The 22,309-nt window shown below is 42.3% G+C and overlaps 1 protein-coding gene across 6 annotated transcripts in view; it reads left to right on the top strand.

Annotated features, from left to right (window-relative positions):
- Window positions 1–21,857, top strand: part of NSD3 (nuclear receptor binding SET domain protein 3) — a 40,681-nt gene extending 18,824 nt beyond the window's left edge. For 3 of the 6 annotated variants that reach the window (XM_074563847.1, XM_074563849.1, XM_074563848.1), the window contains exons 8-24: window positions 1,775–1,875; window positions 4,301–4,346; window positions 4,931–5,061; window positions 5,624–5,752; window positions 6,423–6,549; window positions 6,965–7,162; window positions 7,758–7,928; window positions 11,036–11,185; window positions 13,471–13,627; window positions 14,209–14,411; window positions 14,874–14,986; window positions 15,805–16,074; window positions 16,372–16,488; window positions 16,854–16,995; window positions 17,538–17,644; window positions 18,009–18,213; window positions 19,591–21,857. In XM_074563847.1, the coding sequence (XP_074419948.1) occupies window positions 1,775–1,875; window positions 4,301–4,346; window positions 4,931–5,061; window positions 5,624–5,752; window positions 6,423–6,549; window positions 6,965–7,162; window positions 7,758–7,928; window positions 11,036–11,185; window positions 13,471–13,627; window positions 14,209–14,411; window positions 14,874–14,986; window positions 15,805–16,074; window positions 16,372–16,488; window positions 16,854–16,995; window positions 17,538–17,644; window positions 18,009–18,213; window positions 19,591–19,832 (2,609 nt within the window). In that variant the 3' untranslated portion in view covers window positions 19,833–21,857. Of the gene's footprint in view, window positions 1–1,774; window positions 1,876–4,300; window positions 4,347–4,930; window positions 5,062–5,623; window positions 5,753–6,422; window positions 6,550–6,964; window positions 7,163–7,757; window positions 7,929–11,035; window positions 11,186–13,470; window positions 13,628–14,208; window positions 14,412–14,873; window positions 14,987–15,804; window positions 16,075–16,371; window positions 16,489–16,853; window positions 16,996–17,537; window positions 17,645–18,008; window positions 18,214–19,590 lie in introns of those variants that run through there. The other 3 variants (XR_012584303.1, XR_012584304.1, XM_074563850.1) reach the window with 3 other exon arrangements.
- Window positions 21,858–22,309: the final 452 nt, after the last annotated feature.

Below are 22,309 nucleotides of genomic sequence, written 5' to 3'. Positions count from 1 at the left end.
CTGAAACTCTGCATCCAAATATGCACGAAGACGGGATAGGAGCATTGTGGAGGTGATGCACTGGATCCTTGGAGAGCAGGAAGAGGAGGAGTGCCCGTTGCATTGATCAATATTGCTGTCAACCAATATTAGATGCACTGATTCGGGAGTTCTCTGGCACAGGGCTTGCATCTTACTTCCCGTACTACAGTGGGCAGCACAGGGAGAAAATACACTATTGATTAAACGAATGTTTGGTCACGCTTCCTCAAATTCACTTTAAGCTGCTTCAGAGAATTCTGGCTGAACACAAAGGTGACCGGAGGTGGCCCCTAGCTTTAGTGCTGACATCCTTAGAGGGGTGTGTCTCTCAAAGGACAAGGCTCACTGGAACCGAAAGTTACCGTGCGCTGACATGAAGGATGTTGAGCTGAGTTACTCATTGCTATTATTAATTAGTTAATATGCTGTAAAACTTTTTTCCCTTGAAGAAAAACAGTTGCCTTTTTTCCCCTCAGAAATACAGTTGTTGAAAAAGCTGTCGTTTTACAATAGGGAAGTTTAGTAACGGAGGTATTCCTGAGCCACACAATCCGGATAAAAATGCTCATCCCATTAATCAAGATGAATCTTTTTTTTTTTTCTTTTTTTTCCTGGAGCCCTTTTGAAAGGCTTTTTTTCAGTGCCTGATGAAAGCCTGCCTGTCTCTCTAGATGTTTTATCTCCTAACAAGAAGATGCAGCGTTACAACTCCAACAGTATAACTATCTGGCACAGTAAGCTAATTCTTGATCACAAGAGTTCGCATTTTTGCTTGGAAGAATACAAAGTATTTTACACTGGTGTTGCCTTTAGGTGAAACACACAAAACTGACAAACGGGAATAATGCTTCACCACAGATAACTGTAAATCTTCAGATTTCACTCTTTTTGTCAGTACGGCTCCAAGTGCGTGCTTTGTTTCAGAAGCTGCACATGGTGCTCAGCGTTGTGTGCTCGGTGTGCCGCTTTGGGAGGTACTGCAGCATAGAAAGCTCTTCTGGTTCTGCCAACCTTAATTGTCAAAAAACCAGTAGCTCCTACATCATCTCTTGAAATGTCATAATAACCGTCATTGGTCTGAGTTTGTTTTCCATGGTAATGCTTTCAAAATCTTGTTTTTCACTTTCATTAATTACAATAACACATCGTGATCACTGCTTCTGTTTGTGCTGAGTTTTCCTTCACCTCTCGTAATCTTTAGTTGAGCGCTGAGATTTCGTATCGATGCCACGTGTCACAGCGTGGTTCTTGCTTTAGGCTTTTGTGTTTGCCAGTTCTGAGAGAAGGCTGTTCCCCGCAGAGCAGGGGACAGAACTGGCGTTTGGAGTGGAAACTTGGAAGCTGTGCCTTGCGTCTTAAATTTCTAGCTTGTTTTAGTTCAAGAAGTTGATTGTATATACTTTTCCCTAAACACCAAAGATGGACTATTTGGTTCAAAATGAACCAAAGTGAAAACTGTGCTTGAGGGGTGTGTTACAAAAATCTGTTTGCCCTAAACTGGATTCCAGCTTTTTGTGTCGCTCTGTTACTGGTGTCTTTTTCTGAAGCTGATCTCTGTCTATGGAATCAGAACGTGTTGTCTGCAACCACAGCACCAGTTGGCAAATAGCTTGGAACTGAATTTAAAAATAAAACATTCAAAAGAGGAAAAAGTCTTGGTTTCGTTACTTTATCTGTTGATTCGGTGTTGAACATCTTGCTGTACCTCAGAAATACAAGGAATTGTATAATGGAAACCTTTCTCCTTCTTCAGGTTCTGTAGAAAAGAAGCAACAGAGAAGATCGATTCGAACCCGCTCAGAGTCTGAGAAATCCACTGAAGTTGTGCCAAAGAAGAAGATCAAAAAGGAGCAGGTTGGCTTCCTCCATGTAGAGAGTTAAAATATATTGTATTCATAAATGTTGTGGCTTATATTGGTGCCTTTTTATTTTTCTCCATTTTTCCCCATCGGGTTTCGTTTTGGACTATCCTTCATGAAATCCCCTTGTCAATACCATTGCTGTGACTCTGCTACTGGCACCTTCACAGTATCAGTCAGGCTATGGAAATGGGAACTCAATGATGCAAGACTCCTAACGAACCTGCCATGTTTACCTTGAGATTTCTGTTATGAGCAAAATGATTTTGTTTCAGTCATTTCTATTTGATGGAATTGCCACCAGGTTCCTTCCTCTTGCTCTTGATTTAGCTGCTGGTTTGTATTGAGGTTTTGTTTTTCAAATGAAGTTAGAGTGATTAATCCGACCACTTTTGAAAATGGACTTTAAGAATGATTTAACTTAAAGATGAATAGTCAGACTTTTATGTTGGCAGACATCAGCAAAACAGATCTTCTGGGATATACGTTTTTTTTTTTTTCCTTAAGTAGATCTAACATGTATAGGGCATTCCTTTAATCTGGATGTCAGACAGACAAATGTTGTTGCTTTAAAAAAATTATAAAAAAAATTTGCGTGGAAATGAGTAGGAAAGTTCAGTGGGTGGACGTTAAAAACTGAATACACTTTTTTAACAAGTTTGTCAAAGTTGTTGGTTCTTTTCCTTCCATGGTTGATTTTCCCTCTTCAAGGGCCTCTCCACTTGAAACCTGAGAATTTGATATAAAATATCGCGTAGTATAGCTTTTACCAGTGAGAATTTTTTAAAAGGGACAGTCAGGCTAAAGATTTATATGGGAAGGGGAAAAATTGTTTTTATCTCTTTATTTTAATTTATTCTTTGCCCTTTATGCTTTGTTTTGCACTTCATTCACTTCAGAAACTGAAAGTGGACCCAGTTGCTTTTGTTGTCTTTTTTTTTTTTCATATTTTTCTTTTGCTGCCATAGCATTTACATCTGTGTTCAGCAGAAGGATGCTCTAACTCTGGAAAGTTTCTTGCTGAAACTTTAAAGCAACTTAAATGTTGGGCGCAAGATACCTGACGCGGTCCCTCGAGCCTCTTGTCGTGAGGTGTTGCAGCCTCCCTGTTCTCAATTGAGTTATTTTATGTTTGTAAATGTTTCTTAATTTAACAAAGGTATAAGAACCAACAATATGAACTTCATGGATCCCAGTTAGCTTGCTTGCTTATATTATCTAGCTAACTAAGACTATGAACATTAAAGTGCTTTTCTCAGGAAAAGTATATGACTAAAAATTAAACACAGATGCACTGTAATGCGCATAACCTTGAATGTATTAAGTTATATTTTAAAAAAAATCTTACTAACTTCTTACAATTATGCAACAATATTTGTTACCCAAAGTCAAGTTTTCTTGCAACTGATTCCCAAATTAGTCTGCAACAACTTGGTATAAAATTATAACTGGAACGAGTACAATTAATGGGAAAAACAAAATGTTAATGCTACTGTTACAGTGACCAGTGGAGAAATAAAAGTGATTGTTTAGATTTTATATTTGTATTACGAAATGTATCCTATACAAATCCTTCTATTGTATGTTTTTACCTATTGTACAACAAAATAAAATATTTTTTAAAAAAATTATAGAATAATCCTTAAATATTTGCTAAATGTGTTTCTACATGCATATGTAACCACATTGTAAAGAAGTAACTTGTAATTCTTAACCTCAAAACCAGGATTTTAGGCAACAACTTTCTCCTATAATTATTATACAGTCGCCAAATTCTCACGTGTTCCATGGACATTGGCAGAACAGTTTCTAAACTTGTCCTTCCCATAGCGGATCGAGAACTTTGAAGCACTTTTGCGAGACTTAGACTTGTCTGCTCCAGTGTGTCCTGACATTGAGTTTCCAGCTGGATAGAGCCCTGCGAGGCTGCGCGTCCCCTCGCCCCACGGCGCCTCGCAGCGCTCTATCCAGAGCCAGGCTCTTCCCGGGGCTCCAGCGCCTGCCTGGGGGAAGCACCTTCAGCGGCGACGCATTTAGTGTCACTGAACCCGAGTGTCAGCCCTCTCGAGAGGGGAGCTTGTGCCTACAGAGGTGTGGGGTTGTACGAAAGCGTCAGGGTTGGCTGCCCAAAGGAGCCCCGCTCCTGCCCACTGGACACGGAGAGAGCTGTCCTGTCGCCTTCGTGCCCGAGGGAAAGGTTGGGAAGGACCCTGCTAGTGACCGTGTGGCTGCCCTTCTCCCGGCACCCCGCGTAGGCAGCTAGGACTAAACCCTGCAGGACCAGAAGCTCACGCTGAGAAGGGGAGGACAGACTCCATCTGAGTTCAGAGATGCTAATGGCTTAAACTTACATGTTTGCTTCTTAATTCTAGGGAGAAAAATTCCTCTGGTTTTAACTTTGGATTTTCCTATTCAAACAGGTTGAAATGGTTCCACTGACAGCAGTGAAGACAGGATTGCAGAAAGGTGAGTTACAGACGAAACCAAACTTTATTTAAAGTTCGTGGCTCATCACACTTCAATGGTTTTTGTTCTGTGTAAACTGCAGAGGCCTTAACGCTTTCTGGTGATGAACGTAATAGATGCTGATCTTCGTTTCCCTTGTGAGGGTTTTCTGGTTTTGTCTTTTGTTGTTGTTTGTGTGTTGCTAGTCAGAAAGAGAGTGTTTGTTAATGTGCTGTAAGCACGTAACACGAGTCCTGCTTCTGGACATTTCTTAATTTAAAAAAGTGTCTTTGCTTAGCCATATTTTAAAGATGAATGCTGAAGAGGTAATCTCCTAAGGGTTTATCCTCTGTTATAGACAATTTAGTAGCATCCTCCACTGTGTCAGCACGTTCAGAAGTTTGTCCAAAGGTCTTCCTGAAGTTATTTTCAGTTAATTAGCTTTTTGGTCAGAATTAAACTAGTATCAAAGCTGCAAACTTAAAATTAGGGCTACCAAGTAAAGTACAGTTCTAGGCTGCCTCTCATCTTTCATTTTCCTTTATTAATTTTAAGCAAAAAGATGAGAACATATATTAAAACTAATTTTAGTGTGTTGTGTTAAGGTGCCAGCGAGATTTCAGATTCTTGTAAACCTTTAAAGAAAAGGAGTCGTGCCTCGACTGATGTAGAACTGACGAGCTCCGCTTACAGAGACACGTCAGACTCGGATTCGAGAGGACTTAACGATTTACAGGTAAAGGCATATTGTTTCTCACAGGGACTTGCGTGTTTATTCTGTCAGTATAACAGGCCTTGCAGTTGCATATTGCTACATATTCGAACACTGTATTTTCTAGAAAATTCGTGTCTTTCATTGTCTAAAAAGTAAAGCCTAGTCTTTTTCTTTCTAATCCCCTCCATTTTATTGATATAAAAAAAGATGCAATCTCTCTTTACAAGTTTTCCTACTTCTTTGTCTGGTGAAACATTGGGTTAGATCACTGTCAGTTTGGTTTTTTGGAAGGTTGTTAGATTCTGTGGGAATTGGGAGATGCCTCCGTGTTTTGGTGTAAAATTGAGAGGTGTCTGGAAAAAGTAAAATCGATATCTTTGTGGTTTTTTGCTCATACAGGTAAAAGGTATGTCAAGAAGGCAGCGTTCCTTGTTCCATTCTCATGAAGTTCATCAACTTTCAAGGACCCTCTTGACATATTGAATGACCTTTTAATCAGTGGTGACTTGACTATTTTTTTCCAGAATGTGGTTGTCCTTTGCAAGTGTCTTGTTTGAGTGCCTTGGATTTTTCCTCTTTGTAGGGTAGTTTTGGAAAACGCTCAGACAGCCCGTCAGCTATGGCCGATGCTGATGCCTCGGATGTGCAGTCGGTGGATTCCAGCTTATCCAGGAGAGGAACTGGAACGAATAAAAAAGACACTGTTTGTCAGGTAAATGTGGTGCTGTAAAGAAGTGAATACTAAAGGCCTTTTGTCTGTTTCTGTTAGTTTCAGCTGACAGACTTTTCAAATTACACTACTTTGTTTTAACCATGTCTCATAATTCAACATCTCAGATAAAATATCAAGGCTTTTAGGAGTTTTTGTGTTCTTGAAATGAAGCTCTCCTGCATGCTAGAAAGCTCAAAAGCTAGAAAGTGGTATCTAATCCCTGCCTGCTAGCGTAAGTAGGAAAAGTAGATGCTATTTTCTGCTTCGTTCGAAGATTGCAGATGGTCTTTCAGAATAGGGCAGAGTGAGGATTTTCCTGTATTTTTGAGAAAAAAATCCTGGAATCTTCTGGCCAGTTTCCTGGTCCATAGTAAGGGAACAGGCTGCTCTTGCTCTTCGGGTGCATGAGGAAATGAGGAGTCCAGATGGATCCTGTAGTGCCTCTCCTGTCTCTGTCCGGGCTCGCGCTGTGAGGAGAGAGAGATGCAGAAGGTGCTGGGACTGTTGTCAGCCCAGGGTCTGCCGTGGGCTGTAGGCCAGTTCCTCCTGCCTTACCTTAGCTCTGATGAGGTTTCAGTCAGTTTCTGGTCTTCGTTAACATCTGGTAGTTACTTGCATTTGAGTATGTCAGGTACCCTTTCCTTTCTGACGTGTTGTCTGTTTGCTCAAGATCTGCGAGAGCTCTGGCGAGTCTCTGGTGTCCTGCGAGGGCGAGTGTTGCAGCGTCTTTCATCTGGAATGTCTCGGCCTGAAGGCGATGCCCGAGGAGAAGTTCATCTGCACCGAGTGTAAAAACGGTGAGTGTGTTCCTGCGTCTGAAAACCAGGGAGGGATTTCGCACTCTGTTGCGGAGCCGTGTTCTGGTCAGAGCAACCTGAGATGGTGAGTTCCCAGGTTGTGGGAACGCGTTTGGGTTATTCTAGTACTTTTTTAACCTCTGAGGCCAGATTCTCATTTTCCCACCTAGCAAGTACCAGGTAAGAAAGAAAAGTAATAAACTGTTTAGGGGTTTACTCAGAATAAGGGGCTTTTATGTTAATGGCAATTATAGAATCATTACGGATTATAGTAACCAAGTTACCTGTTAGAAGGGAAGAAGCCTGTGTTGCTCAAACCAGTGTAACTGTTCGCTTCGGAATTTTTTTTTAACAACTTCTGTATCTCAAAGAATTGGCCGTTACAGTTGGGCTTCCTTATTCCTTCTTTTACAAGGAGAACATACGTGCTTTTCGTGCAAACTTCCCGGCAAAGATGTGAAGCGCTGTTCGGTCAACACGTGCGGTAAATTTTATCACGAGGCCTGTGTTCGCAAGTTTGCCACCGCTCTCTTCGAGTCGCGAGGATTCCGTTGCCCGCAGCATTGCTGTACCGCCTGCTCCATGGATAAGGATATTCATAAAGCAAGCAAAGGTGAGAGTAGAGCTGGCTTTGAACAGCGGGAGGAAGCTCAACTGCGTCATCAGAATAACAATTGCTAGAACTCTACCCTCTGTAATGCAGTGTGCAGCAAGGAACAAGGGTTTCCTTCTTAACGAGGTCATTAACTTAAATTTCTGGTGGGTGGGAGAACAGCTATCGCCCGAGACTGCTGTCTGAGGATGCCTGGATCCGCAACACTTGAGTCATCTTTTGTGCTGGGTTTAATGGGAGCCGAGGGTTAGTAGTGCAAGGCCAAGGAAAGGGTCTTTTAAAAGACAGTTAGTAGTGGCCTTTAGAACAATTATTTTTCAAGAAAAAAAAGAATCCTTTTAGAAATTAACTGAATTATTCAAACAAAACAAGCAGACTCTAGAATGATTTAAACCATGTGTTTTTTCTTAACAGAGTTTTAAAGTGAAAGTTAAGAGTTAACTTTTGTGAAAATTTTTTTTAAGATGTAAATGTTTCTTTTAAATCTAGTACTCTGATCGGAGTAAAGACCAGCCTTGCATCTGTCTGTGGTGTCTTCTACCATATCCTGACTGCAGGGTGACATGGTGCATTTTTCTGCATTTATATTGAACAGGTCGCATGGTGAGATGTTTCAGATGCCCCATTGCCTATCACTCAGGAGATGGCTGTATTGCTGCAGGAAGCTTGTTTGTGTCATCCCACATTCTCATCTGTAGTAACCATTCCAAAAGGAATCACTCCTCATCAGCTGTAAATGTAGGCTTTTGTTTCGTTTGTGCAAGAGGTGAGCACACTTGTTTTTTCCCCTGTTTTATAGTTCTGTGGTCACTTGTGCAGTTTAGTGATAAAAATTATGTATTTCGTAAAGAAAAACTCCCTTAGGGCTCTCTGGGGTTTAAATGCTGCCTGTGATTATTTTATTTAATTTTTTTTTGGTCAACAGTTCTCATGAGAATTATTTTGGTCCATAATATTTGATACTCAGAAGCAGCCACAGGTACTTGTGTTGCCGGTAGGAAAAAGCGGATGCTGAGCCCCCGGTTCCAGCCACTGCAAGCTGAGAATGGAGGCTCTGGTATTATGCAGTCTATTACACAGAAGGGGATTCTTTCCCACTCACAAACTTAAAACTGTTTAAATTTTTAAGGGTAAAAGGTAGGATTTACTCATGAACTAGAAAAATTCATTTTAATTTATGACTGCCATCACATTTGAGAACTTTGGTACAAAAACATTTACAATACCATATAAGGGAGTTTCTTGCTGGAGTTTTCCATATGCCAGAGTTCTTTTTGGTGGTAGGTAGAGCAGTTCCATCACATCGTCAGCACTTTGGTTTTATGTTTCTTGACTCAGTTGTCCGGAGTCAGGCTGGACCCAGGACCAGATACAGGCTTATGACAGAAGAGTTCCTGTGATATCCCCTGGTTTGAGTGTCAGATGAGAAATGTCTCTGGGCAAGGCCCAACGGTGGCCTTGGTCTGCCCCTGTGAGCATTAGTGTGACGAGTTCTGTATGGCAGGATATGTCTTGTCCTCCTGCTCTGCTCCTACGGGAGGTAGGTCGTAGGATCTTAGTAGCCATTAGAGAACCGCGCTGATGGCCATGTCGCTGATCTCAGTCAGGAAAGCTGTGTTTGTACTAAGATGTGAATGGAAAGCACCGGCAGGCTTCTGCCATTGGGTTTGTCTTCAACATTTTGTTTTCTAACAGTTTCAAAACACTATTAAGCTGTAATATCAAAATACATCGCATGATCCAAACCAGCTAAATGAATTTCTTTGAAGTTGTACTTTATTAACCCTGTGGCCAGCTACTACAGATGCTTGAAGCTGACTTAAGATCCAAATATCGTAGAAGAGCCTACTTTAGATTATAAATCTGCAGTAGTTTGTTACACATACACAGGAAGGTGAAACTCCTTGGGAATTTTCTCTCCAAGTTTTGGCTACTTTATGATGCAGAGGTGTAAAATAGAGGCCTCCTACTTGTCTTGGGTAGAACATATGTAAAAGCTTTATGAAAAGGAATACCTGCTCTTTGGCATCCATCTTACCTGTATGGCACAGAAATCAGAATTTAGGAGTAGGACTCCAGAACTGAATTACAGGAAGGGACTCTTATGCTTGCTGAAGATGCAGAGCTGCATTTATTTGCATTCAACATTGTTTTAGTAATTCTGTTTATACCTGAATCTGGCTTCATCAGAGTTGAAACTACAGAAGTCTGTATTTTCTTCTGGCAAAATAAGTGACCTCTGAAGCCCAGCGGGTGGGATTTCCTCTCCTGTACGTTCACTGAGTCTTAGTTTTGAGAACTTGAAAAGTTACAAACCGCTACCGCTGACTGAATCCTCTGTGTTCTACAGCAACCATGTACTTGTTCTTCTAGAAAATTTCTGTGGGGTTTGTTTCTGCTGGGCGTAGCTGGAATCAGGAGCCAGTGTGCTTCACCAGAGAGAGCTTGTGCGAGGTTTACATTTAGCAAACTGCCCCGGCGGGGTCGAATTGAGTCCTTCTAGTCATACGTGGCAGTGGGAGGGACGTGAGGCCAGGGCAGCATCTGCAGCAGGAGCACGCAGGGTCCCACTCAGAGAGAACCGGGGAGCTGAATGCTGTAGAAATCCTCGGGCATCTGTACGTGAGAACTGTTACTTCATTAGTTTTAGTTGGTATCGGAAGGAGAAACTTTGTAGAGATGCAAAACATGACTGAAGTGAGAAAATGTAGTTTTGAAACAATCTATAAAATATACAAACTTGCTTATAATGAGGTTCTTGAAATACAGTATATTTTAAGACTTCTTAATCACCTTCCTGAAATGTCCTTCATTAAGCGTGTTATAGTTCACATAATTGCACACGTAGGTCACGCTCGTGTTGTGAATCCCCCCGAGGACGTGCTTCCCAGGTAGGCTGACGCCGTTCTCCTCACAGCAGGGTTTTAGGCTCCCCCGTTCGACGACAGCTCCCCAGCACTCGGCTCTGCCGGTCCCACACGGGACGGAGCTGGTGGCTGTCTCGGCAGCTCATCTCTCCTGCTGCTTTGGGTTGCAGTTGCTCTATTTGTCCCGTGACTCACTGGCCGAATGCTTCTGATCTGTAGCAACGGGGCACTCACTGGGGCTGCCCGCCTCTCTGCAGCAACGGGGAAAACTCTTCTTGGTGGAGAAGGATCCAGAAATGCAAATGCATCGTTTGAAATAAAAGCATATAGGAGACCGGAGTGCGTGACTGCTCCAAAGAGCTGCATTTGGAAGCTGCGGGAGGGCAGGGCTGGTGGAGCTTTACTTAAAAACAAATGGCGTAGGACAGGGCTTTCATCCTTCTTTGGTGCCTTGCAGAATCACGGACCCCCCTTCTTGTTGTTTCCAACACACTAAACACTTTGATAGATAAGATCTTAGAGACAGATTTGTAGTAAAGTGGGATGGTGAGTTCTTGTATCCAACATCTGCTTTTTCAGTTTGTAGCCCCAACTAACAGCCTGACCTTTGATTTGATGCGGTGACCGTCACCCCCCTGCTCTTCGAATTAGCTTGCCTTTGCCATTTGGGAGGGAGGGTGGTTCACACAGATATAAAATCGGTTGCTTTTCCTGTGCTTTTCTCTAAATGCACAAATTAAGGGTAAAAGCACGACTGAAATTCCACATAGAAGCAGCTTATTCATCATAGGTTTTTCCAGTTACATTTTGATTTAGTCTCTCAAACACATAACCTCTTTCTTAGCGAAGAAACTTCCTGTCAGACTTTTCTTTTTCCTTCATTTTATCTTTTTTTCATTCACACATAAATGCATTAGAGGTGTTCATTTGGTTTATTTTATTTTCTCCTTTATGGAATCATGGGTAGTTTCATTGCAACTCATCTCTTTCTGTTTGTTTCGTATAGGGCTGGTAGTGCAGGATCATTCAGACCCCCTGTTCAGTTCATATGCCTATAAGTCCCACTACCTTCTGAATGAATCAAATCGTGCTGAGTTGATGAAATTACCTATGATTCCTCCTCCTTCGTCAGCTTCCAAAAAGAAATGTGAGAAAGGTAACCAAAATAGTTTCTTTCTCTTTAATTTACTTTCGCTTTTTCTATTATTTCTCTCTCTTTAAATCAAACGAGAAATGTCTGCTTGTCAAGCACCACTTATTGCTTTTCAGTGAACTTCACTCATTGATTATTGTGAGCGTGTGTTCATGTTGTTGGCAATTTTTTTTATTACAAAAGGGCTTAAAATAATTACTGTCACTAAATTCTCCTTGAAAGAGGTTAAATCACTTTGTATCTGGCCGAGGCTAGTCCAGCTTCAGGGCAGCTGTTCGCACAGGGATGTGGAGAGGAGGCGAATCGAGCTTGATATTGTTGCAGTTCAGTGTCACCAGCTGCTTAAATTGATTTTATACATGGAGGCGGAGGGGGGTGTTCTGTTTCAGACCTTCTAGGTAGCTTACGCAGAGCCAGCGAGAAGAAAGGATGTTTCAGGTTACCACAGGTGGGTCCTGTGTCCATCCGAGGGGGAAGGCAGCGAGGTTCTGCCCGCGTTTGTGTCCCTTTGTCCCTGGGGCTGTGTCTCCCCGCCAGCCTGGGCAGCCGCGCTCCCTGCGGGACGTGCTGCGCGCGGGGGCTGCTGGAGCTGCCCTCCGTCCCCCGCAAAAACACCCGCACCTCCGGGCAGAGCGAGAGAGCGTTTTCTTCTGGCATGGGTGGTGCTGCAGCATCTCACTGTACCTTATGGGGAGGTAACCGTTGTCTGCATAAAATACTCAGATGTAATATTTTATTCCCCACAGAAATTTGATTTTCCGAGAGTGTTCAGAACCGGTGCCCAATTAACCGTTCTAAAGTTAGGTTATTTTGAACGTTGCTAGATTGATGGCTTTCCGTAGTTCCTGTAATTCCTGAAAACAAAAATTATTTTGAGCCCTCCGCTTAGCTTGAGCAATATCTTACTAATGCATCCTGAGAGCGAAGTCTTGGTTTGTTTTCTTGCTTAGCACTGAAAGTTTTGTGTTTTGATTTTGTTTGATTTTTTTTTTTTTTTTTTTTGCATCTCTTGGCATTTTATCATGTTGGATAATGTTTCAGTAATTTACACTGGGTCTGTATTTCCTCTGAAGTAACATTTGCAAAAAAATATTTTAAAAGTGAAAATTTTATTATGGGTTTGGGGAGCTCTGGAAAATCCATATGGATGGATTTTACGGTTTTTAGCAGAGGAAATACAGTATTGGTCATGCAACCGATTTGTTTAAGGAATGCTTACTGTGATATGCAACAATCAATTAATGCAATGACATTTTTGAAAGTCTATAGGTGGACAAGATTTTCTGATAAATGTTTGAAAGTTACTATTCACACTTCTTTTGATATTATGTGCTTGAAAATTGCTTTAAATACTCTCGAGTCTCTACCAGATTATCCATCTGGGACACAAAAACTTGTTGTTTATTAAAAAAAATCATATATCTATAAAAATGTGTATTTGTATTTCCTATACTTACATATATAAAATACTACAATATGTATAGTGCATCAAGTCTTATTGTATGAGCTGCTTTGTTCGCTGAGGGTGGCTTAGAGATGTGCTGTGCCTCTCCGCATTCAATCCATCTGCCAGAATGCAAGCCAGCCAAAACAACTTTTGTCCAAATAAGCGTAAACCACTGCGCTAAGATTTCCTTTGTGCGCAAAAGGAACTTATGGGATGGGGACAACTTGTGTGGTGTCTCATTCTGCATTACGGCTTGTGCTCATACCGGTAAACAACTTCTTTGTGGAATAAACAGACTTATTACGATTCTTTTACAACATTCTTGGTACAGAAAAGCATTGATCGACCTATAGGCTGTGGGGGGTGTTAATGCACACTAACTGATTGCTGAGGGATTCAGTCATAACAATGTGGATTGAAAAAGTGTTTCTTAAAAGTTTGGTTATTTGTCATTGTTTTGGGCATGCCCAAAGAAATAACCCGAGGGTTTGGCCGTGCCCAAAGAAATAAGCGCTAACAGCACCGCTTCCAGAGGCACTGCTTCCTTTGGGAATGTTCCCTCTCCTGCCAACGTCCCTCAAGTTTAAAAATCACTCAGCTGCTTGTTTGTGTGTCTTTGGTGCAGTTACGAGTCACAACTTGCACATCAGATGGCTGATTGCGCTGCACGGTCTTTTTTAACCAACATTGTTAAATTTGACTCGATCCCTCTCTCTTGCCATTCTCTTCTGTGAGGCAAATGAGAATGTAGAATGGATGAGTAAAATGAGTGTCAGTTGTGATGCCCAGGGGGAAGCAAGTCCGTCCTTCTATAAACCAAGCAGGGTTTCTTTGTTTAAAGGTGGAAAACTGTTATGCTGTGAATCCTGCCCAGCTTCCTTTCACCCCGAGTGTCTCAACATAGAAATGCCTGAAGGATGCTGGAATTGCAATGACTGTAAAGCTGGCAAGAAGCTGCGTTACAAGCAGATCGTTTGGGTCAAGCTTGGAAATTACAGGCAAGTTGGCTATTTTTGTTTTTTAATGCTTTGGGTGTTTTTAATGTACTATAGAATTACAGGAAAATAATTTCAAGCAGCTCAGTCTTCATAAACAAGAACTAGGAATACAATAATACATCTACTTTGTGTCAGACATCGATGTCGCCCTTTAAATTAAATTCTCCTGCTTTTTCCAGGCGATGATGGAAACTTGATTGCATTTACATGTGCTCTCTAGAGCGTGATAGGGATATGGAAAACCAGGGGCTGTCTTATAGAACCGAGATGTCCTAGCTTGTGTTTGCTGTTAGTCACCTGCAGGAATACAAGCCTTTACAGCTGATCTTACAAGTCCACTCTTGTGCCACGTATGTTCTTACAAAGCTTTTCTGAAATCTGGAATAAGAACTTTTCCTGTGTTTTGCGTGGTGCTTCCCAGGTATCGCTAAGGGGAGCCTTGGTTGTATAAGGAAGGAGTTAATTTCTCTAAGAAAGGAACACTGCCTTTCATTTCTCAATCTGGTTAGGCAGACTCGGAAGCTAAGGCTGTAGTTCAAGAAACTTACGTTCTTCTTTTTCTTTTTTTTCCTACTTTTCAGGTGGTGGCCAGCAGAGATCTGCAATCCCAGGTCTGTGCCTCTCAACATACAGGGCCTCAAACATGATATCGGGGACTTCCCAGTATTTTTCTTTGGTTCACATGACTACTATTGGGTACACCAGGGCAGAGTTTTCCCTTATGTTGAAGGAGATAAAAGCTTTGCTGAGGGGCAAACTAGTATTAACAAGACCTTCAAGAAAGGTAAAATCAAACAAAGTTTATAGTGGTTTATGAAAAAATTCCACGTGTTTGTGTCTCCATCACCACTTAACCTGCATGGGAATATTATGTGACTAGTGTTCTGTGTTCATGTAAAATTGCAAACATTATATAGATTCCTTGACTGCAGATAAAAATATGTTTCTTTAAGTGCCTACTCATTGTGTATCGTTGTGGGCAAGTTCAGTTCTTCCACAAACTGGGAAACGTTGAGATGGAGCGTGGGCTCTGCTGCATGGGATCATTGTTCAGTATCTCCATACCTACTGAAAAGTACCTGACGATAGATTCATGATATACTGCGATAACTCATTTTTAGCTTGTGTTTTTGCCTATAGAGTTCTATTCCTAGCCTTTGAAAAGATAAATTAAATACATACATGTATATATTTGATTAATAGCACCTTGGTGCTAATGGTTTTTATTTTGAACTCCCTTGCACAGCACTTGAAGAAGCAGCAAAGCGCTTCCAGGAGCTGAAAGCACAAAGAGAAAGCAAAGAGGCATTAGAAATTGAAAGGAATTCAAGGAAACCTCCACCTTATAAACACATTAAAGTGAGTTGGCTTCTTTATTTTCCTGTTCTTATTCTGTGCATGAGTAAGCTGTGTATTTAAACCAATATTTGCAACAATTCAAGTTTAAGGAAATTCAAATCAATCATCTGGCTGCTCTCTTCAAGAATCTTTTGTTCTCTCTTGTAGTACCATAAAACATTCTTTTAGCAGAGTATTTGTGAAAGAGGGTTAACGCTTGAAGAACAGTTTTACCTAAGGTAGAATTTTGCTGCCTGCAAGCTCATGTCACGGGTCTTAGATCCGTGCTGGCCATTACAACTTACTGAACTTCGTTAAAGGCTGAACTCCGTATCAGTGGGAGTAGCGACTGCTCATCCTCCCGCAGTCGAGCTCTTGCCAGCAGTTTTGGGGACACAGGGGCCTGGTGTTCCTCTAATGGTTTTTGGTTTAATTGGAAGAAATGCTAGTGATGAACTTGATAAACTTTGTGTGCTTTGAGTTCCTGAACTTTACTGGGGAGAGACCCATGCTGTAGTGAACGGAGTCATGAGTTTTACTGTTCTTCACTAAAATTGGTTACTAGTGGCTTCTCTGAAGAGGGTGTCCCCAGTAAGGTTGGCAGCTGAGTGGTGACAGATGCCACGTGCATGCGTCTGCTTCTGAATTGCAGGAAGTGTCTCTTTTGTGAAGGCTTTGTGAGCCTTCAAAAGGGTCTAGAAGAAATATAATGACGTAATCGTTATTTTCTTGCCTTCTCGTGTCAGTTGATGATTGGCCTCCAGTAAAGCTGCTGCCTTTGTGTCCTTTGTGCATTGTCATCTTCATTTATTCTTTTTTTTTTTTCCTTCGTTCCGCAGTCCAACAAGGTGATAGGGAAGGTTCAGATTCAGGTGGCTGATCTGTCGGAAATCCCTCGCTGTAACTGCAAGCCATCGGATGAGAACCCCTGCGGGCTGGAGTCGGAGTGTCTCAACAGGATGCTGCAGTACGAGTGCCACCCCCAGGTGTGCCCGGCGGGAGAGCGCTGTCAGAACCAGTGCTTCACCAAAAGACTCTACCCCGACGCTGAGATCATAAAAACGGATCGACGTGGATGGGGTCTCAGGACAAAAAGGAGCATTAAAAAGGTAGATTTACAAAGGACAGAGGTCGTGGTAGCCATCGGCATAGTTTTATGTGAAATGTGAATACAGCAACAGCGCGTGGCTCTCCTGCCTTTTTATTTTGAATGGGCGTATTGCTTAGACGACAAATCCTGGTGCACATAGGCACATCTTGCCTACTTGATGGTTAAAATGTAATGCTTTTTGTGATGATTAGAGCATATTTTTATAGGAAATGCTTTTTTTCTGTGCTGCTTCCCTTTATCATCATGAGAAGTAGTAAGCACGGATTTTTTCTTTCTGTTTGCCTTTACTTTGCAGGGCGAATTTGTGAACGAGTACGTTGGTGAGCTAATTGACGAAGAGGAGTGCAGGCTGCGGATCAAACGTGCACATGAAAACAGTGTAACCAATTTTTATATGTTAACTGTAACCAAGGTAAATATTATGCCTTGTTCAATATACACTGTTTATGGTTGAAAGTGGGGGCAAAATGCCGGCAGAAGCATCCTTCCAGGCTTGGTGTACGCTCAGGGAAGGGTCTGTGTTTCTCTTAATGGAATGGTGAAGAGCTGAAAGAGAAAGGCTGTGTCTCGGGTTGTGCGCTCTCTGCCTGTTTCAGTTCTGCTAGCACAAATATTCAGACACTTCTTCATAAAATTAACTCTGCAGGGAAAACTTACCACTTAACTAACTTAAAATAAACATATTTATTGCTGCTTTAACCATTAGTAGTCACTTGTCAGCAGAAAACCATTTTTTGTGTGTAAGTACTAAATACGTCTTTGTGTTCTTATTTGAAGGACCGGATAATAGACGCTGGCCCAAAGGGGAATTATTCTCGTTTTATGAACCACAGTTGTAATCCAAACTGTGAAACGCAGAAATGGACAGTGAATGGTGACATTAGAGTCGGACTATTTGCTCTTTGTGATATTCCTGCAGGTAGGAAGATGGCACTGTTTTGCATGTGTACTTTTGTCTTGAAAGGGCTAAGTTCCTAACTTGGCCACGTTTTGGGTTTTTTTTCCTGAAGTTCCTTAATACCAGTGCCGTTTATAGGAACTTTGTCATTCATTGGAGTGGAGACAAATGTCGGTTCTGGTTTCAGCAGGGATTTTATAGTCAGAAATAGTTTGAAGCTGAAAGCTCCTGTTAGAGCGAACTATGGGGTTTGCTGCGAAGTGCAGTGTTAACTCCGTGTCGTGTAAACGCTTACCATATGCTTTCACCAATGTTTATTTGGTGTGTTATCTTTCCCTGGTAAGTGCTTTACCTGATCCGTCGTTTTACCTGGCTCTGTGTGATAGTACAGCTGCTGCTTTCAAAGTCTGGGAAATCAATGCACCATTCCAGGCTTGCCCTTTTAAAAGCTGCTGCTGCTGGGTCTCAGAGCGTGAAGAGAGAAATGCTATTGAAGTGTCACTGTCACGACCCTGTCTGTCCTCTGTGTCTGTGTGGGTCAACTGTTTTTCTTTAAATTTTAGGAATGGAGTTAACGTTTAATTATAACTTGGATTGCCTGGGCAATGGCAGGACCGAATGTCATTGTGGAGCAGAAAACTGCAGTGGTTTCCTAGGAGTGCGTCCAAAGGTACATGGATGACAATTGAAGCTTCTCTTCCCAAATCCAGAGATCTAGTGAGAGTGGGGCAGAGGGGTGTTTCTTTTATTTAACTCTTTACTTTAGTCTGTGTAATGCTTTGCACCCTTGAAAGTCTCTAAGGCTTTTACAGTTATGCACTGTAGTGCTGTTGTGTCTAGGGTGAAGTTCATTACAAACTGTGCTAATTCAGATACACGGGAATGGGTATTTCTGGCTTTTATAGCTTAAAAGCTTTTTGAGTGCATTTAATTTGAGCATAGTTCGTGCAAATAATAACCCAAAGTTGATGAGATTAATTGTAATGCAAGGGGTTTATAAAGTGACTGTATGCTATGATCTTTGTAATTGCTAGACAGCATTTGCAACGGCAAATGAAGAGAAGGTGAAGAATGCAAAACTAAAGCAGAAGAAGCGGAAAATAAAAACAGAACAGAAGCAGATGCATGAAGACAACTGTTTCCAGTGTGGAGATGGGGGAGAACTAGTCATGTGTGATAAAAAGGACTGTCCCAAAGCGTACCACCTCCTATGCCTTAACCTGACTCAGCCACCTTTTGGTAAGAGCAGTCGTGTGGCTGCCTGTTCATCTTTTCTTCCTGCAGCAAGACAGTGTTTGAGCTGAAATGCAGTCTATTCGTTTACATTAAATGCAGCACGTTTGCTTTTGTAACACCGCTCACTTCTAGCAGTACATCAGGTGGCAGTGTTCCTCAATGAGAACCGAAGGACAGAGAGGCATGGTAATGCTTTCCAATGTTCTTCTTGTTGCAGCTCTTTCTTTCCTCTTACTTGGATTGAAATACAAGCATCATCTTGGTGTCCCAAGGTCACCAACCGCAAATCAAATGACAGTTCAAACACTGACATAGGAAGCACGATGTGCAGGGCTCGATTAATCAGTAAATATGTTTAAATTATCTACCAAATCCTGATGGCATGTATCTTCCATTTGACTTTTTTCACGTTAAGCTTTTTGAAGCTAGGGCTCAAATTATTCAGCAGTATGACATCTTAATCCGATTGCAGGATTTTGTAAAAGTCCTTATCTCTTTAATCTTCCTGATTCCAAAGACTTCAGTGAAAATAATTGGAAGTCCAGTTTAGTCTATGATTAAATTAACCAAAAGGCTGCCATGAATGCAGTTCGATCTGTCACGTGTCTTTTCAGCATATTAGAAACATGGAAGTTATCTTCAAAATAGCTTATTTGCTGGCACCAGCAGCAATTTTGGTTAGGTAACTAACTTGGTTAGTAACCCAGCCAAAAGGGACTTCAGCGCAGCTCGGGCACAGCAGCGAGAATCATTGGCTTTTCCCTGTTGGCGATGTTCAGTGTGCCTCTGCAGCCTGAGGGCTCAGCACACGGTCACACGAGTACGTGCCTGAATGGTTTGGGGGATCTGGGGCGTTTTGTGCTCAAACATTTTGATTCAAACAACTTGTTCTTCTCTGAGCCGTTTCTCGCTTACTTTTCAAAACTAATGCATTCAGTCTTCTACATCAAAGTACACTGCCATTGAACTAAATCTTAATTTGGAGATACCCGTCTGAGCGAGTGCTGTGTCCAGATCAATGAGAGGTGCCCACAAATCAGAAAAATGTACAAAACAAACTCTGCATCTTGCAAGGACATTTGGTGCCTTGACGCCAAAGGAGGCTGATCTAACTATTTTAAGCTCCGGTTATGCAGGCAGCAATGTTTTCAGCCAAGTGAGGCCCAAAAAATGCAAAATGACTAAGAACTGTTTCCAGTCAGATTCTCGTAAATGAGAAGCAGAAGTAGCGACTACAGTAAGAGCTGATTTTTCTGAACTTTCTTTGCACTCATCTGAACAATTGCAACAAGGAGTAGGGGTTAAAGGCCAGTGCTGTCCCCGAAATGCACTAATTTCAGCTTCCTGTCTCTCTCTCCTCCCTTCCCCTCCCATCCCCAGGAAAGTGGGAATGTCCGTGGCATCAGTGTGACGTCTGTAGCAATCCTGCAGTTTCCTTCTGTGAGTTTTGCCCTCATTCCTTCTGCAAAGATCACGAGAAGGGAGCCCTGGTGGCATCAGCGTTGGATGGCCGTCTCTGCTGCTCCGCACATGACCCCAAATCTCCCGTGGCACCTGAGTACTGGAGCAAGATAAAGTGCAAATTGGAACCACAGAATCCTGTAGAAGAAGCAAAGGAGTGAATTTGGTTAAAAACAAACAAGGGAGGGGCGAAGAGGGGCAAACGGGCGATGAACTTGAAGAGACTGCTACGACACATTCAGTCTTTGTCATCGGAGCCGTCGTGTGCGAACTGGGAACGGGACCATTTAATCTTAGCAAGCAGAAGCAGGCAGTGGTGTTTGTTTTTTATTGTTTGGTCTTTCTTTTACCCTTGAATGTGCTACAGCAGCTCTTACTGTCGGAAACCAGAAACGTCTTGGCCTTCAAAGAAAAATGTAGACCTTTTGACAGTGAAAAGAATATTCTGTTTAAAATATGTTCTTTGAGTGTAGAAAGCAAAGCATAGCAACATATTTATTTATTTAATTTTTAAAGGGTGTTGAAGATCTGTTTCTGATCAGTCAACGTGTCTTTAAAAACAGAATAGCAAAGCCAACATAACTTTTATGTCTAGTTTATGAAAAGAATAAAGCCTCCCCGCTCTGTGTAACACTGAGATGCCATAAGGACAGATGTGGGTTTCGGACCAGGTGACCCCGAAATGCCTCCATTCCAGTACTGATTTTTAAAGGCATTTTGAGAAGGTAGGTTATGTATCATGTTAACGTATGAATATTAATGTAAGGCGTTTCCTATGAGAAATCAGGTGTATGACTTCTTGGAAGTGCTTGTAACACGAGATCTGGTATTGTTTAAGGAGGGCAGAAATCCTAGTTCCTTGCTCGAGAGCTGTAATCCACATTTGCAGGCAGGTGGAAATTCAGAAAGAGCTTAATTGCACAGTGGTCATTCCTTTATCCCACCGCATGTGGAAAACCTTTGTAGTTAGGAGAGCTGCCCGGCTCGGGCCCGTACTGCAGCTCACTCAGATGGCAGCGGGAGCTCTGCCATTGAGTTCTTTAGGTGGAGGATTGTTCTGTGCCTGTGTATTTGTCACCTGCCAAGTCTGCGCTTGTTTTATGGCAATTATATGACTGGGATTCTTTGTTGCCACCTTCTCAGACTCCCGTTAGCTTCAAAAGAAATTTGAGCGTTGAAGGAATCCGACCCATGTGCATATTTGTTTTGATTGAATGCTTAGATTTTTTTGCTGAGAGAGATCTTCTAACTTTAATCTTCGTTGTTAATGGAGCTAAGAAAAATCTCAGCACTTCTGCAATGAACAGGGTATTTTCTGTGTCTGGGGAATGGGGCCGTATTCACAGCAGCCAGCTTCAGCCTCATGAGACGGTTCTCTCTTGGATTTCTTCTGTTCGTCAGCAGAGAGACGGGCTCCTTCAGTGAGGCTTTTGAAGTGGCTTAGGCAGGCTCCTGCTCCAGACTTTCTTTCGAAAACCTGTCCTCCTCCATTCCTGTGCAAGGAGCCTGGGGGTTCCAGTTTCCCCAGGCTGAAGTTAGGCTGTGCTGAGCCGCCTCCCCTGGCCCTGCGTCTTACACTCTGCCTCTCCCCCTGCCCTGGTGCAGTTAGAGTGTACTTTTGACTTGTACGCTGAAATTAGCTGACTTCCTGCTGGCTTTTTGCTAATGGCTATTGAAAACAGTCACGAATGAACATAATTAATATCAAGTGTCACTGGCATCTGGCTAAATTAAGTCTTTGAATTAAGAATTAAGAACCTTGTCTCTGAAAAACTGCTCACATAAACCTACGGGAACGTGGTGACTTCTCAGTTCAAGAAAATAGTAGGCTGAAAAAGTACACGTGGGATTTTAGAACACGTCTTGCCTCTGGCTGGTGTCCTCAAATTTATGTACGGGGGGAATTTTTTTGCGTGCAATTGTACAATTACAAAATACACTACAATCTCTTTAAGCAGCCGCTGTGCCATGGAACTGATCTGGCAGTTCATCTTGCGAACGCCTGCAGACGCCTTTCCTCCAGACTCAGGACGGCTCTGTGGGTCTCCTGGGTCGCTGCGTGGTACAGGGGGCTCCTGGGATCTCTAAAGCACTTCATCTCGTGGTCCGTACTGCAGTGAATGTCTGAAACACTACTCTTGCTTGAAAGCAGTGCTGTATTTTGGTATTTTTTACAAAAAAAAATTTACAAAAAGGATTTTATTTTTCTTAACATTTTGTGTGATAAATGTCTCTTTTTAAGCTCTTACTGGGGGTGTTGAACCTTTTCAGAAATTCCAAACGTAGCTCTTGCTACCGTGTCTGTAAGGCCCGATGTGTTTACTTTATATTATTTATTAGGCTTGGTGATGTTCAAATGATTTTCTCTGCGAGCGGTCTGAATTTTGCAGAACTGCCGCGGTGCGAGTGCACCTCCCTGCTTTTCCATGCGGTGTCCATGGGACGCGCTGGTGGGAGGGGACGGTGTGGCAGCACCGGGACCCTCACCAGGGAGCAGGCGAGGGCCACCACCCTCGGTCACCGCACGGGACCTGCTGCTGGGACGTGCCGGGGCGCCGAGTGTCACAGAACACGTGGAGGTTCAAAGAAGGTGTAAAAACTTGTAAAATGCTGTGAATTGAGGCCTGCTGCTACTCCT

Source organism: Larus michahellis, chromosome 20 (genome assembly GCF_964199755.1).
Source record: "Larus michahellis chromosome 20, bLarMic1.1, whole genome shotgun sequence".
Lineage (NCBI taxonomy): Eukaryota > Metazoa > Chordata > Aves > Charadriiformes > Laridae > Larus > Larus michahellis.
Note: the sequence above shows the minus strand (reverse complement) of the source record. Positions and strands in the feature narration are given on the sequence as shown.